The sequence below is a fragment of the Arvicola amphibius genome, chromosome 1 (genome assembly GCF_903992535.2).
Source record: "Arvicola amphibius chromosome 1, mArvAmp1.2, whole genome shotgun sequence".
Lineage (NCBI taxonomy): Eukaryota > Metazoa > Chordata > Mammalia > Rodentia > Cricetidae > Arvicola > Arvicola amphibius.
Window position 1 is genome coordinate 165,374,834 of NC_052047.1, and position 16,584 is coordinate 165,391,417.

At 45.6% G+C, this 16,584-nt stretch overlaps 1 protein-coding gene across 4 annotated transcripts in view; it reads right to left on the reverse strand.

The window, feature by feature from the left end:
* Window positions 1-12,078: 12,078 nt before the first annotated feature.
* Window positions 12,079-16,584, reverse strand: part of Tjp2 (tight junction protein 2) — a 116,016-nt gene continuing 111,510 nt past the window's right edge. For 3 of the 4 annotated variants that reach the window (XM_038343471.1, XM_038343463.1, XM_038343455.1), the window contains exons 20-23: window positions 16,466-16,576; window positions 14,971-15,285; window positions 13,918-14,003; window positions 12,079-13,013 (exon numbers count right to left, since the gene is read on the reverse strand). In XM_038343471.1, the coding sequence (XP_038199399.1) occupies window positions 12,854-13,013; window positions 13,918-14,003; window positions 14,971-15,285; window positions 16,466-16,576 (672 nt within the window). In that variant the 3' untranslated portion in view covers window positions 12,079-12,853. The remainder of the gene's footprint in view (window positions 13,014-13,917; window positions 14,004-14,970; window positions 15,286-16,465; window positions 16,577-16,584) is intronic. The other variant, XM_038343477.1, reaches the window with a different exon arrangement.

Consider the following 16,584-nt stretch of genomic DNA (forward strand, 5'->3'; position numbering starts at 1 on the left):
TAGGTTAATAAATAATCATCTATAATAGTCAAGCTTGTAGTCATGTTAGTAGGATTTTCTAGATATATAGAAATATATTTCAGATAGATAGGCATTCTTCAAATCTTTCAAAGATTACAGAATATGGCATTTAAAATGTTTTAAGAAGTTAGAACTTTTCATGACAGAGACACATCTGCTCTTGGCAGCACCAATTACTTCAAGAGGAAGATGGGCATAGAAGAGGCTCTTTATGGATTTGGTTAGCCATTTGGTTAAGAAACTGCTCTTGTCTGGATTGCTTAACTGGACATGCAGGACCCACAGAGAAATGACTTTTAAACTTGCATGAAGAAGAAATGATCTTTCGGGGTTCCTGCTTCATGAAAGAGTCAGCTAGACATTCTGCAGGATACACAAAAGAATGTGACAAACTAACTACCATATAGGTGGTACTGTCTTTGAAATTTCCAGCTTTGTAAAAAAGTCTGCTGGATACTATGGGCCTGTAAGATGGATGACTGTCCAGGCAGTGAGAAGTCTCTGTTATTTCTAGAGCTTCGGAAGTTCCTTACAAGGCACTTCCTGTTTACTTTGGTAATATTTGGAGTCTTTGATGGAGTGAAGAATTTATAGTTATAGTTTTCCTTAGTTATGATAAAAGATAAAGTAGATATAAATATTGTAGATGTAATTCTTGCTTGATACCTGTTTTATTATATGTAATTTTACTATGTTAAAGTTAAAACCTTCCAGATGGGCGGTGGTGGTGCACGCCTTTAATCCCAGCACTTGGGAGGCAGAGGCAGACGGATCTCTGTGAGTTCGAGGCCAGCCTGGTCTACAAGAGCTAGCTAGTTCCAAGACAGGCTCCAAAGCCACAGAAAAACTCTGTCTCAAAAAAACAAAAAAGAAAAAAAGTTAAAACCTTCCTTTTCATTAAAACAGAAAAGGGGAGGTTATGGGGGAGTCCCCTCTGTTGCTGTGACTACCATTAATGAACAAAAACACTGCTTTGGACCTACAGCAAGGCAGAACTTAGGTAGGCAGGGAAATCTAGGCTGAATGCTGGGAAGAGGAAGGGTGGAGTCAGAGAGATGCCATGGATCTGCCGCCAGAGATAGACATGCTGAAACTTTGCTGGTAGGCCATGACCTCGTGGTGATACACAGATTAATGGAAATGGGTTAAATTAAGATGTAAGAGTTAGCCAATAAGAAGCTAGAGCTAATGGGCCAAACAGTGATTTAATTAATAGAGTTTCAGGGTGGTTATTTTGTGGTTGAGCAGCCAAGACTAACAAGAAGCCCTCCTTGCAACAACTTTGCTACTGAGGGTGGACCACAAGCCTTCAGGAAATCTGTCTAGTGACATCCTGGGTTCACATCCCAATGACCCACATAGATTCAAAAAAATGAAAGTCTCATTCAGTCTTTAGACATCACAGACTAAAGAATAAGTCTTTATTATTTAAATAAGAAATAATTTTCTTATTATTGAAGAATAATTGAGAAATAATTTTCAAAACTATTTGTGGTAGCTTGAATGAGAAATGTTCCCCACAGACTCTGGTATTTTAACACTTGGTTCTCAGTTGGTTGCACTGTTGGTGGAACAGTTCAGAATCACAGTCCTGCTGAAGAAAATATATCACTAAGGGCTTTGACATTCCATCACTGCTGTGGTTTAAAGGAGAATGGTCCCAATAGGCTCATATGTTTAAATACTTGGTCCCCAGTTGGTGGAACTGTTTGGGAAGGATTAGGAGGTATGGCTTTTTGGGAGGAGGCATGGGGGTGGGTTTTGGGGCTTTAGACCCTCCTAAGATCCCTAGTGCACTCTCTCCTTCCTCTATGTGAATCTGGATGTGAGCTCTGATTTGCTGCTGCAGAGCCATGTCTGCTTGCCTGCTGTCATGCGCTCCTTCAGGATGGTGATGACGTCATGGTGATGGACTCCTATCCCTCTGGAACTGTAAGTCCCAAATAAACACTTCCATCTACAGAGCCTTGCCTTGGTCATGGTGTTTTGTCACAGCAACAACAAAGTAACTAGTAAAACAGCCTTGACCTACCTCCAGTTTGCTTCCTCTGCTTTGATCTTGCCTTTAAGGATGTGAACTCTCAGATTCTTGTTCCCGCTGCCATGCCTGCCAATTGCTACCACGCCTCGGCCATAATTGCCTATAAGACAAAATAAACTCTCCCTTGCTTAAGTTGCCTTTGGTCATGGTGTTTAATCATAGAAAAGAAACTAATGCATGCACAGCAGTCCACAACTGTCCCTCGGTATGCCCTGATTTCTCTGGGAGAGTGGCTTCATGACTCCCCATGCATACCCGAGGCTGCAAATACTAAAGTCCCTTATAGGAAACAGATACAGCGATTGCCACACCTATGTACTGCTTTCTCTCTTCACTAAACTATCTCTAGAGTATCAGGGACCATTTTCCTAAGGATGGATTTGGCAGGGACCATCATCCTTACAGGGATAGCAGAGGTCATTGCCCTAAGGATGTTTACGGAGAACCCACCCCTCATCCCAACTATCTTGAGAGCTATCTGTTAACGAAACCCACCCCTTACTCCAATGCTAATGGATCACATGCTTCGGCTTACACCAGGTGCTGGCTGATGACCTTCAGTTACCCCGGCAGAGTTCCTGCCTACCCCTACCTCCACCCCATTCAAGGGGTATATAAGCTGTAACTTTCACCCCAATAAATGGAGACCTTGACAATAGAATCTTGCTTGGTCTCCATTTCTCTCTCCAGCCCATGTTCTTGCAGGTTAGCACCCCTTCAGAGGACCCTGAATAGCTGATCCCGCCAAGCGGGGGTTACACTAGAGGACTTAGAATTCCTACATAACATAATAATGCTATGTAAATATTTGCTGCATGAAATTGCTGTCTTTGTTTTGTTTGGCTTTGTTTTTCAGTTTCAGTTTTTGGAAGTAGATTTCATTATGGAGCCCAGGTTGGCCTGAACCTTTGCAATCTTTCTGCTTTCACCTCCCAACCGCTTGTATTTCTGGCAAACACTACTAAACCTGCATTGCTTTAAAATTTGTGTTATTATTTTTTAGTTATTTACTTTTAAGTATGTATTTTGCTTGTATATTAGTATGTGTGTCATATGTGTGCCTGATACCAAAGGAGGTCAGAAGAGGGTGTTGGATCTCCTGGAACTAGCATTACAGACAGTTAGTTGTCACCATGTGGGTACTGGAAGCTGAACTCAGGTCCCATGAAAGAGCAGCAAATACTTGTAACCACAGAGCCATCTTTTTAGTCCCCAAAATTTGAAAAAAAATCCCCAAGTATTTTTAAGCTGTGGTTTGTTGAATCCCAAGGTGTGGAACCCATAGCTACAGAGGATCAACTGCTTCTTCCGCCCTAGCTCAGTTTCTCTTTCTCACCCATCTAAACCACAAAGCTCACAGGAATCAGAACCTTGAAAGATAATGGCTTGTGTAGTGAGTGAGTGAGCTGGGGACTTTCCCAGGGAGCTGTACAGTTGCTTCTGTGTGTGTTCAGAATGCTGGCTTCCCTGGGACTGTACAGATGCTGTACACTGCTTGCCACTAGAAGACAATGCAAGGAAGCAGGAAGAGGTGAACAACTGTGACCAAGCCTCACCTCATCCCATCTACACAGCTTTGTAAAGGAGGCTGGCCGAGCCCTGGTTTGTAACAGTTCCCACACAGCTCGAGTCAGCTGTTACTATGAAAAGGCACATGCCCAGATGTACCTAAGCTATCAACCATTTTAAAAAGAAAAAAAGTCTGGGCTATTATCTAAAATCTGATTTTCCGGTAAAAAAATGTTTTGTAAGGGCTGAAGAGATGGCTCTGTGTCTAAGAGCACTTTGTTGCTCTTTCAGAGGACCCAGGTTCGATTCCCAGAACCAACACTATCTGTAACTCTAATTTCAAAGGTTTGACATTCTCTACTAGTCTCTTCAGATACTGTATGCCTGTGGTGCACAGACATGTACAGGCAAAACACCCATATGCTAAAAATCAAAATAAATCTTTAAAAATTTTTTGTATTTATTTTGTGTATATATGCGAGCATGCATGTGAGCTTTAGTGCAGATGTGCAGGTCAGAGGACAATTTGTGAGAGCTAGTTCTCTATTCTTCCACCATATGGGATCCAGGGATAGAACCTGGATTATCAGATTCAGCAGCAGGCATTGTTAAATACTGAGGCATCTCACCAGCCTCCATTATAAACTTCATTGGTCCATGTAGGCCGAGAAATACATGGTCATGAACTAGATTTGTTCCATGACTGTTAAAAATTACTTTTTGCCATTTTGTAAACTAGGTTGTTTAAAGCACATTAATGCTTTACAGTTTTTTAAAAATGAAACTATACAATAGGTTCCAAAGCATCTTAAGAAACCCTCTAGAAAACACTCTAGATGGAGAGAGAGGAAATTGGACTCAGAAGCCGGAGATTGAATCCTAGGATGCATGGCTGCTCTAAGAACAAGGCAATTTTTTTTTTCTTGGTTTTTCAAGACAGGGTTTCTCTGTGGCTTTGGAGCCTGTCCTGGAACTAGCTCTGTAGACCAGGCTGGTCTCGAACTCACAGAGATCCGCCTGCCTCTGCCTCCCGAGTGCTGGGATTAAAGGCGTGCGCCACCACCGCCCGGCAAGGCAATTCTTCATTGAGAAAATCTCAGACTCTAAAGAATCAGGCAAACAAGAGCATCTCCAATGTGAACTTCTCCAAAGTGGAGAATACGTCATCGTCAGTCTACAATGTCTGGGTCTATCGACAGAGACACCCAGTAAATATGTTTAATTGGCATTACTTCCTACTATAATCCAAATGTAAAGAATTGATTTTTTAATGGCCACAGAAGAGTATATGAGAATATTCAGTATAATAACCCCCATAATGATCGACTGATACTAAAAATATTGATCCACGTTCCTACACCTACACACTCATGTGCAGACTTTTGTCTGATTTCTTTTGTTCAGATTTCTATCTGGTGGGAAAGATACTTACAAAGGTCTTCATTTGCTGCACCGCAGGACATTAAGCAATGTTGTATGTACCTCAGAGTTCATATGCCAATATTTTTCTGTTCTCTTTTTAAAGATTTATCTTGTGTCTCAGTGTTTTGCCTACATGTATGTATGTGCACTAACTCAAGAGTACCTGATGTTGACAGAGGGCAGAAGAGGTCAGACAGATCCCCTGGGACTGCATTATGGGTATTTATGAGCTGCCGCATGGGTGCTGGGAATGGAACCTGGGTCCTCCACAAGAACAGCAATTCTTCTTTACTGCTGAGCCATCTCTCCCACACCCAAAATGCCAATAATCCTAACTAAATGGCTTATATTATTTAGTTCTTCTGGTGTTCGTTCTACTATCTTAACATATCACAGTTCTCCTCATAATAAACCGAGTAAAAGAATCTTAGATGTGTCCAGTTTATTGCTGAAAGAGAATTCTAACCCTACACACTAACCAGTCTTTCCTTGGTCATACTAAGTTTACAGCAGTTATTTATTTTTTTATAGGGTCATGTTATAGCCCAGGCTGGTCTAAAACAAGCAATCTTGCTGGCAGCCTCCCCAGGACGGGGATTCTGGCACGCACCACCTCTCCCAGAACACGAGTTCTCCTCCACATTTCATCAAACTCTTTCCAGTTCGTTCACCGGCGTTGAAATGACTATGGTAACAGGGTCCTATTGTGACTCAACTTTGTGTTTGGTTAGACGGTTCTCAGGCCTCTCCCCTCCCTGCCATGGTCGCATCTGCCTTCACAGCATATTTGACATTTTCACGGCCTTGACCAAGGACCAGATGTATCAACCAAAATAATTAAAATAACTAGAAAAAAATACAAGTAAAAACCTGTTGGCATCTTATGTCTAAAGTAATTACGATTCTCTGCCAAGAATGAACATGTCAAGGTTACTCTGACCCGCATCTAACTTTGATGTAAATTGTGGTCTTTGTGGCTTTTGCCTTTTAAAACTGTGTCTCTGAGCTTGGGAACCAAGAGACTTCATAGGCACACGTCCACTCTAGGTCTGGCTATCAATGAAAAGGACTTAAAACTTTGAATTGACTTAATCAGCATGGCTGTCAATTACTGTCTTGCATGGATCATTACAGTGTCACTGTTGACCTTGACGTGAACACAATGTTAGAATAAATCTCTGGATTAGTTTTTTTGACCAAAGACTGGACAGAGATAACATAATGGAAGAATTATGTATTTTGACTCGTCGTTTCGGAGGGCTCAGCTCTTCGCCTTCTGTGAGTGGGTGTTAGAGGAACCTCTCCAGGGCAGACTGGAGGAAGAGAAAAGGTAGGATGCAGAAAGAGATCAGGATGGATACAGCTCCTAAGAGTATCCACAGTGACCTACTAACTCCAGCTGGATCTTACCTCCTAAAATGTCCACCTCCCCGAATACTGCCACCGACTGGGGAACAAGTGTTCAAAACGCAAAGACACTTCCTAATTACTCATGCATCTTTCCCTCAAACGGGTCAATCATGAAAGCAAATACAGGGGCACTGTCCTCAGCGGAAACATAAACAGGTAGGGAATGGATCTGTGATTGATGAGAAGAGAATTTATTTCATTTTGACTAATCTTTATTATATTTATTTGTGTGTCTGTGCAAATAAATGCTGAATTGTATGAATGTCTATAACCACTGGAGCTGGAGTTACAGGCAGTTGTGAGCCACGCAATGTAGGTTCCGGGACCTGAACTCAGGTCCTCTGAAGGCAGTGCATGCTCTTAAGTGCTGAACCGTCTCTCCAGCCCCTCTCCCTTCTTAAAGTTCTGATTTAAATTTTTTATTTATATATACAGTATGTCTGTTGGAGTGAATGCCACAAATATGTAGTATTCTAGTGTGCATAGATGGGCAGAGATGAAGAGCCGTGGAGATTGCTGGAAGAGCTGATGGTCAGTTTGATTGGGGAAATCAGAGAAGCTGTGCTAGAATGTGCTAAACCTAGAAGGGTAAACATTGATGTCTTACTTTGCTTTCAATTACTGTGATGAACACACTAACCAAAAGCACCTTAGGGAGGAAAGGGTTAATTTCAGCTTACCTGTCACCGGCCATCGCTGCAGGAAGCCAGGGCAGGAGCTCAGGGCAGGAACCTGGAAGCAGGAATTGAGGCCGAGTCCATGAAGGATCTTCTGCTTCCTTTGTGCTTCCTTGTGGATAAGCCAGCTTGCTCATACAACCCAGGAACACCTGCCCAGGAGTGGGAGCGCCCACAGCAAGCTGGATCCTCCCACACGACTTGTCAATCAAGACCACGTGCACAGGCAAATCTGGTAGAGGCAATTCTTTAATTGAGATTCCCTCTTCCCAAGTCTGTCAAGTTGATGGCCAAGATTAGCCATCACAGGGGCTTTTAAAAATGGCAAAGAAGAAAGATTTTCACAGAAGATAGAAAAACAGGCATCCAGGAGTGTATTGGGCTTCAGCATTCTTATGCATCTTAACATATAAGAGTTTTGTAGGAAAAAATCTGGGGAATCTTGTGGGCTATTGTTGCATACCACCACAGAACTCAGAGGCTTTAAAACAGCTTGTTATTTTTCCATACACACAGGTTAATGGCCCACTGAGTTTAATTAGGGTTGCTTGTTTGAGCACGGGTGCAGGGTTATTTACTGGAGTAGGAGCAGCTTACCTATTACCACTGAAGAAACTGATACACACAGTCTCCATTAACTGCCAAGTGCTCCTCGATACCACTGAAGTCACACACACACACACACACACACACACACACACACACACACCAGCATTAGTCAATAGTTCCATATGGAGGGATAAGGCCTCATGAGCCCTTCTGCTATCCACTGCTCGGCTTGATCACGAGCAGCTAACTCGGGCTGCTGTGAGTTCATGATTGCGACGATGGCCGTGTCATGTCCAGAGTACAGCATTTCCAGCCATCCTCCCCATCCTCCAGCTCTTACATTTCACCCCCTCCACCTCCCACCCACCCCCACACCCTCGCCTTCTGTAACCGTCCCTGAACCCCGGCGGTGGTGGACCCCATTTAGGGATGAGCACGCCGCAGTCAGTCTTATACTTTGACCAGCTATGAGTCTCTTCAGGCATGGCTGCCCATTGGGGGGAAAATGAGCTTCTCCAAAAGCAGCATTAACTTAAGAAATGAATTCCTTGCTTGGCTGTGCAGGATGCAGGGCTGTTTTTCTCTGGCAGTCCCCACCTGGTGCCGTAGGGTACGGTGGGATGTGGGGAATGGCTGCTGCCGGTCTCTCTTCTCTGTGGCTCTGATAAGCAGAAGAGTTAAAGTTGAAAGTCCTTTCCTGGTAGTTGCCTCTCACCAGCCCTCTCCCCCACCCTTCACCTTGACCTCTTTCTGGTCCTGCAGGTCTGGGTATGAGCAACACTTCCCCCACAGTTCCTACTACTCAGCCTGCTTGATCCAGTGTGGTGCTGACACCAGAGGGCTTGTAGTGCCAGATCCTGCTGAGATTTCCCTGGCTTTATCGATTCATTTACAGACCCATCTCTTGCGGGAAAAGGAGCATATTGTGTATGACTTTGTTCCTCTCACTGAGCTTCAGTGAGAAAACTTGGAATCTGCCACCTTACACAGAATAAACACCCATATATGTATTGGTGTAAAAGAAACTTCTTTTCTTTCTGTTTCAAGACAGGGTCTCACTATGCAACTCTAGGAATCCTGGCCCTCCATGTAGCCCACAGTGGCCTTAGACTCGGGTCATCCTCTCCTCTGTCTCCGGGTGCTCAGGATCACAAGCCTATGTCTCCACTTCAGTTTCTTATCCTGTCGTTGTGGTAAAATGTTCAGACAAATGTACCTTAGGGAGAAAGGTTTATTCTGGCTCACAGGTCCATTGCGGAGGTGACTTCAAGGCAACAGAAGCTTGTAGCAGCTGATCACATGACACCCACAACCAGAAAACAGAAATTCTGAGAGCATTCAGCTGGCCTCCATAGAGCCCAGGATCCCAGTCAGGTAGTGGGACCACCCACAGTGGGCAGACTTTCCTACCTTGATTAACACAATCAAGATATGGCCCCCACAGGAACACCCAGTAGCCCATCTCCCCAGTAATTCTAGATTCTGTCAAGATGCCCACACTAACCACCACACCCACTTTACCCAGCCCCCTGCTATTTTTAAATACCCTTAGGTAGAATCACCTACAAGCTAGAGTTGCTCAGAGAATCATACACTTCGGTTGGACTTAAAGACACACTGGCTGTCCTCCGGGAAACGTTCTGAGCCCAGCATCTCCCATTGACAGCCGACCACTCTGACCTGCAGTAATTTCTTTTCTCCCCAGCTGCTAATGGGGGTGGACCATGTGTCAGTGTTTCCCACAGATCTTTAGCAACGCCCTTCTACCCATCTTGTGGTCCCTAATGGAACTGTTTAGAATGGCAGGGACACAGAGAGCAGGCAATTAAGGCAGGAAGGAACAGCCTGACATGAATTAAGGAAGGATTACAGGAATTGCCTGCCAAGAACCAGCCCTCACCAAGTTTCCTCCGGAACAGAATCACCCCCCACTCTCTTCTCAGAGAGACATCTGATCTCAGAACTCAACCCCTACCTTCTAGGATCATTTATTCCAGTAGAGATCTTCCTTCCCAGCCAGATGCAAGCTCAGGACAGTTATCTCAGGCCAGAGCCAGACTACAAGAGTGCTGTTTTACACATTTAAGGTCCTTTCTCCAAGAACTTCGGAGTGGTCTTTGGAAATTGTGCTACTGTTCCCCATAAAAGAACATAGTGAGAAACTGACCTCCCAAGCCAGCCACAGTGGTACGTGCCTTGAACCCCAGCACTCAGGAGGCTGAGGCAGAAGGGTTGACATTTTAGAACAGCTTGGACTACATGGTGAAATTAGTTTCAAAAGACAAAATGACTTAAAAAAAAAAAAAGAAGAAGCCCCATCTACCCACTCATCCTTGAACATAGTGGACACATGGGAACTCACAGAATAAACAGTGAAGAAAATTCCTCACCTGCTCCCCCAATCCCCACCTCTGTCCCTGAGACCTATAGAGCTACAGCAGGGTGACCGCCATCCTCATTCAAAGTTCCCTTCCCTAATCTCTCCTATTCCTCTCTCCTTTCTACATCTGCCTAGCGCCGCTTTTTCACGACTCCAGGAGACTGTAGGGAGCTTTGTGTCCACCCCAGAACAAAGCAGGAGCTGGATAGGAAGTAGTGGAGGAACACTGGTGGTCACTGGGCACTGATGGCCATTGCGGGGACCAGACACACTGTCTACACTACCTAACGCATCTGATGCTAGCCTGTGCCAGTGCCTATACGGAAACCTCCTCACCACCTCAAAATGGGTTTCCCGAACAGCTTGTTCCTGTATTTAAAGGAGGAAGGAACAATGAGTCATCCCGGATTTAAGCAGTGTACATTTTCACCTGTTCACAGACGGTGGCTTTTATTAATGGAATGAGCAGCTTTTAGTCAGTGCCGAGGACTTGAGGCTGCTCAGAATTCAAGCTGCAACAATCAACGGCTTGGAGTCGCGGGGGCTGACAGGCATGAAAAAGGCCACGTTTAGAGCATAACCCACTAAGCCCCAGTTGTAACTCCACTGATACTTAAGCTCACCACTGACACGTCTACCCCAACGCAAAGGATGCTTGACGGAGCCTGCTCTCTCCAGTCTTCTCTCCCAAACCCAGTGTGCCTTTGATCCATCCGAGCTCAAGTTCCTAAACTGCTGCATTTATATTTCACACCTATTTTACTCTTTCAAGAGAGAATGTGAACACAGATGAGCCTTTCTAGGAAGCAACTTAGCAGTCAACATAAGCCTAAAAATGCCCCACTCCTTCCTCTTGCCAATTCCACTTCCGAGAATCTACCCACAGGAGAGGGCTGAGGCGATGGTGGCTGGCGCACAGGGCACGGCGGAGATAAAAGAGGGTCAGCTAATGTAAGAGGGGAAAGAATGGACATCATCAAAACAGTCAGTGGGCAAGGGTTCACTTATGACGCACGGGCAAGATTAGGCTGCCGTGGTTGGTCACGATGGGCGTGTGGCGTGCTTCCCTGTGTGGGAGGACCACTCTTGATAAGACGGGAAGCAGAGAGACTAGAGGAGAGAAGTGCAAAGCCAGCGCAGCTTCAGGGATCTCTACCTGTGGTGCCCACAGACGCTGAGTCCTGTCCCACTTTGACTGGCAGTCAGAGAGGGTGAGCTGATTCTTGCTCTTTCAACGTTTCAGACAACAGACGTGGCTACAATCAAGAGCTTCTGACCTAGGGTGTGTGGTTAATTAGTATTTTGGGTATATAGGTGGATGGGCTCCACCTGGACCAAAGGTGGGAGAATTCAAGTCTATTCCTCGTATCATGTTAACGAGGCCTGTTGCTGCCCCGATCCCTTTCGAGTGAAGCATATAAGCATGTGGAAAATAAACGCAGTGGCATTCAGTGTTCACTGAATGTCCCTCCCAATGCTGTTCTGTGTTTCTGTCTCTTATCTCTCTCACATCTCTGTTCCTTTTGCTTCGTAATTCTAATCTCACGCTACTACCCTGGAATGTATGAATTTCATCGAGGCTGGTCTCCAACATCTCACAGACACACAACAGACATGTACGAATAAGTAACCAGAGGAAACACCCAAAAAATGATCAGGGCTGTGATGGAGTAACTTATTTTATTCTTCATGTGACTCCATTTCCCAATGTTCAAAGATGAGCAAGTTCTACAGTTAGCTCAGTGCCTTCGAGCACTTGTTCTTGTAAAGAACCCAGTGCTGAGTCCCAGCATGCACATGGCGGCTCACAACCCATCCCTAACTCCAGTTCCAGGGGGATTCGGTGGCCTTTGACCTCTGTAGGCACCAGGCACACATACAGTGCACATAGATACACACAGCAAAAGCATTCACACACATTTTTTTTAAGTATTTTAAAAAATTTTAACTAAAATAAACCAGCAAGGCCAAGGGCTCAGAGGTGGAGCACCCCTCTGCACGCACGAGGACCTTGGGCTCCATCTGAACACTGCCCCAAAAGGAAGGTGTATAGAAATTCACCACAAATCTCATTCTTGACTATAATGTACTCCTTTTTATTAAATTATAAAATCGCTTGATGTCAGTACATACACTGATATAAAGGAAATAAAATACCCTTTTCTCAAGTATCTGCCTGTGGAGCACATGGTTTTAAACAAACAAACAACAGGAAAAAAACTCTAGACTAACTTCCTGGCCTCCGAGCTATGTAGCTGACAAACTCCCAAGTGTAGCCGTCCTATGTACAGTCAGAATTTCTGGGAAATACTATAAAGACAATGCCCTGAAAAGATAGCATAACGCAGAGGGACAGTTAGAGCTGCAAAACTGGTATAAAAATTTAGTCAAAATAAAGTTTAGCTTTGCATAAGCTTCAGGAAAGAAAACTTAAGACACATCTTGTCAAAGGCACTTCGAGAGTTGTAATAAAATACTTCTGAATTTTGTTTGAGGCAGAGTACTTTTTTTTTTACTCCTTTTTCATACTTGCCTCACACTGAAGCAATGTTGGAAGGCATCTATGAATGAAGAAAAATAGTTATTGCTCCTTAATATACATATTAAAAATACAGAGAGATTAATACAGATTTTGGTCCACACCAAAGCAAGTAACAGTGTCAAGACTGTAGTGTTTCTCTTCATTCTGAGCAAAAAGTCATAATCGGCTCTCCCCCAGTCCCACACACAGAGCCTCCAGTTGATAATCCGTGCTGTCTGTCGCCTGGGTCCCCACCGTATCTCTGCAGTGCACTTGAGCTGGAGATCTCCAGACTGGCCTCCCAGGAGTCCATGCGCAGCCACCTACAATTCCGTGTCTCGGTACCGGGAGGGCTGGCTGTAGTAACCCCGCTTTGAGTGTGCCGCCAACTGCTGGCGGTATTCCTCTTCCTCCTGGTCACTGCCATAGCTGGTGTCCTGGTAAAGTCTGGACGGAGCTTTCTGTGGCTCTGGAGGTCTAGAACTAACAAAATGGGGGTATCACACACAGCCCGCATCGACCAGCTGCCTACAGGGCCACTGAAGCTAGGAGCCTAGAAGGCTGGTCATTTCCTGAACGCCTTCTACCACCAGCCAGGCCACTGCTAATCACTTCAGGTAGGCCACTGTTAGTCTCTTCAGGTTCAGGGTATAGGTCAAGGCCGAGGACTAATCTGTGCAGCTATACATTGTCTGAACTAACATAGAAGGCTGTACCCGTTGCATTTCCGTGCTCCCCACTCCAACCCCAGTCAGTAGAGTTCTCTGAGTCAAACCAATTACACCAAGCTTCCTCTGTCAAGATCAACTTGGTCAACCGTGTTGGCATTCCAATAGTGATCTTCGTGCCCTCCGCTTTTCAGGGCTTTAAAACAAGACTCCAGCTTCCGGAAGTAGGAAACAACGGAGAAGGAGACTGCCCGTTAGAGTCCTTCAGACCTAGTTGGGCACAAGTGGCCTGACTGTGTATGGTGATACAAAGGAATTAAGGAGTTTGGCTAAGAGCCAGTAAACATTGGTAACAAAAAGTAAACACTAGTGACAAAAGAAGCCTAAGCCCTAAAAATTATGCTCATGTGCCCTCCTAACACAATATAAGGCTCCAATGTGCCAGAAAGCTTTGGACACACACGGCAAGTGACTAGGCACTTCTGATATCTTGAGACATATATCTCTCTATATAGCCCTGCTGGCTGTCCTGGCACTCAGAGAGAGATCCACCTGCCTCTGCCTGGGTTTTGGTTTCTGTAATCTTAATAGTTAAGTTTTGACTGGCAGCCTGGGAAGGGAATTCTCTCAGGGCTCTGTCGTCTGGGTAGGGCAAACTCTTCCAATCCAAATGCTGGAGAAGCCTCCTCCTCGGCCTCCAGCCACGGAACAGCCCTTACCTCCTGTGTGGGGGCAGGCCGGCATCTGGCTTGGGGGGTTTGATAGGAACCGCATAGATGTCAGGGTGCTTCTGAGCAATTTCAATCTGTGGTAGTTAGGACACAGAAGGAGAGAACGGGTGACCGTATGGTTCTCTCGCGGGTCACCTGCAGATCCTACCCTAGCCCCACATCCTACCCCCTTTTCTCTCCAAGTCCATTTCCAGACAAAGAAAATTAGATGGGAGCCTGTTTCCATGGCTGGGTGGGGTCCCATGGGACATGCCAAATGGAGAGGACCAAAGCATGGGCAAGGCCTGAGTAGTACACTAAGGTAAGTAGTTTGACGAAAGGAACCAATACTGTCTGACTCCGCGTATGTGAGGCCCCTAAACCATCAGATTCAGAGAGGCAGACAGAGAATGGTGTGGCAGTGGCTGGAGGGGGGAATGGGGAATCCCTGTCACCGCAGTGCAGTTTCCTTGGGACCTGAGAAAGTTCCCGAGCACGTGGTGGTGATGGCTGCACAGTGATACAAATGTACTTTACGCCACTGAGCCGCCTGCCTACAAAAGGCCAAAATGATAACTTTTATGTACAGTTCAGGAGACTGAAGCTGGAGCATGCCCTGTGCCTGGGTCACCCTGGGCAACATCAGCAAGGTCTCAAGAAATGGGGTTTCCTTTTCTTTTCTCCTTTTTTTTTTTTTTTTGGCTTGTGTTTGTTTTCTAAGACAGGGTATCTCTGTATATCCCTGACTGTCTCTCGGAACTCACTTTGTAGATTATACTCATGTTGGCCTCAAGCTCACAGAGATCCATTTGCCTCTGCCTCCCAAGTGCTGGGATTAAAAGCGTGCGCCACCACACCTGGCTCTGTTAGGCTTTCTTGATTGGAAGCAAAAAGCAAATGCTGTCGGCAGGCAATCTGGAAGCGGCACACAGAACTGTGCAGATGACTGCCTGGCGTGACTCCGGCGCTGGGAAAGGGCTATGTGCCGCTACACTGAGCACGGATGTTTTGAAAACTCTCCCTGGGGGACGCTAAGACGCTCTGGTTGTTTAGAACACTTACCCTCGCGTTCTGCGCTTCTTGCAGCTCCTGCATCCTCTGTAATTTTGCCTTGTGGTCCATCTTCTCGAATATTTTCACTCTGCCCAGGACTGACCTGGGAGCATCTTCCTGCTCCTCGGTGATCTCCCCCACCTCTTCGCTCTCGGGCGCGGGGACAGGAGTGGAAGGCTTCAGGATGGATCGCCCGAAAGCAGGTTTCACTGCGACAGGCGGAGGGCACCCTTTGGTAGATCCCCCCGAGATTTCACTGCCAGCCACGGCAGAGGGGTTCGCCTTGGCGTAGTCATAGGATTCTTCTCTGCTCTGGCTTCTGGCCTGGAAAGAGCAGTACCACGCCTTAAACCGTGGGCTTTCAGTTTATTTTCAGAACTACATTAGTGATTTAATATATCGTGTTTCCTGATCAGTTTCCAAAGGTGGGCAACATAACCATCTTTCCAAAGAACCAAATATGACGGGGTCAACAGCCACTGATGAGGCACCTTGAGCCCTGCCTGAGGATGACAGAGGTGCTGGCAGAGGTGGGGCAGCCAGCGAGAGCTAGAGGTAGAACAGGCCCACCTAATTTCATAGTAGAGATGACTGGAATCTCACAGAAGACCTCAGAAGAAATCAGTTTTGGAAATGAAAAATTAGGTTTTTCTGAGGTCAAGCTACATGGAAAGTAGGAGCCTGGGCCAAAAAGTGAGACCTGAGCTTGGCTGTGGGGCAGTGAGTGACCGAGCTCAGGTGGGGTGAGGTAGGCAGAGCACCACGTGAGGAACCACTGCTCCTTCACGGTCAATCCTAGCCCTGCTGCAGGCCTGCAGCGTCACGTTATGCAAAGTCACTAATTACGGCTGACAGTGTACACAGTCGCCATTTTCTTCTCATCTAAATGACTGAGTTACAAAAAAAATTCACTGAGCTATACGGAAAAGTCCACTGTTAGAGGACTATTGTGATCTGGGACAATAAACCACACACCGTGGGGCCCTTAGGTTGATTCTATTCTAGATAATACTTTATTAATTCAATAAATTAGATGCTTTTATTTGTAGTGAGAGGCGTTCTGCACCACTGCAGTGCCTGTTCTGCTCAGCAGACCACCTCCTCTGGGGCATCCAAAATAGACTGTGGGTCGGAAACTTTCGCTGGATAGAAAATGGAAATCATCCTGATTGTAGGATGTAGCCCTTGACTACAGTTCACTTTTTTACAAAAAAATTAAAAATAAAAACAAAACCCAAAAATCAAATAAATAAGTAATAAGTAAATAAATGAAATAACTCTTATTCTCTGTGACCCCTAAAATCACACACTTTTTGTTGTTTTTCGGGCCTGTCTCTCACACAGTCCTGCTTTTTAGGCCCAGTCAGTGGCCTGAAGGACAGGTTTTCACAGAGCACATGGTAACTCCAACATCGTCTCATTGTGCGTGTCCCCTGGCTGCCCGCGGAGGCTCCAAAGCACCTGTGTCCTCCTCCTTCCCATCCTGGGCTTCCCAGCCACATACCTTGGGCGGCTCTGGCTTGAATGCTGGGGGCGGACTACCATCCCTAAGTTGGTCTCTGCTAGCAGCCCGCCTCATCTGAGCTCGTGGCTCTGGGCTGGATTTCCTCATGCTCTACAAAA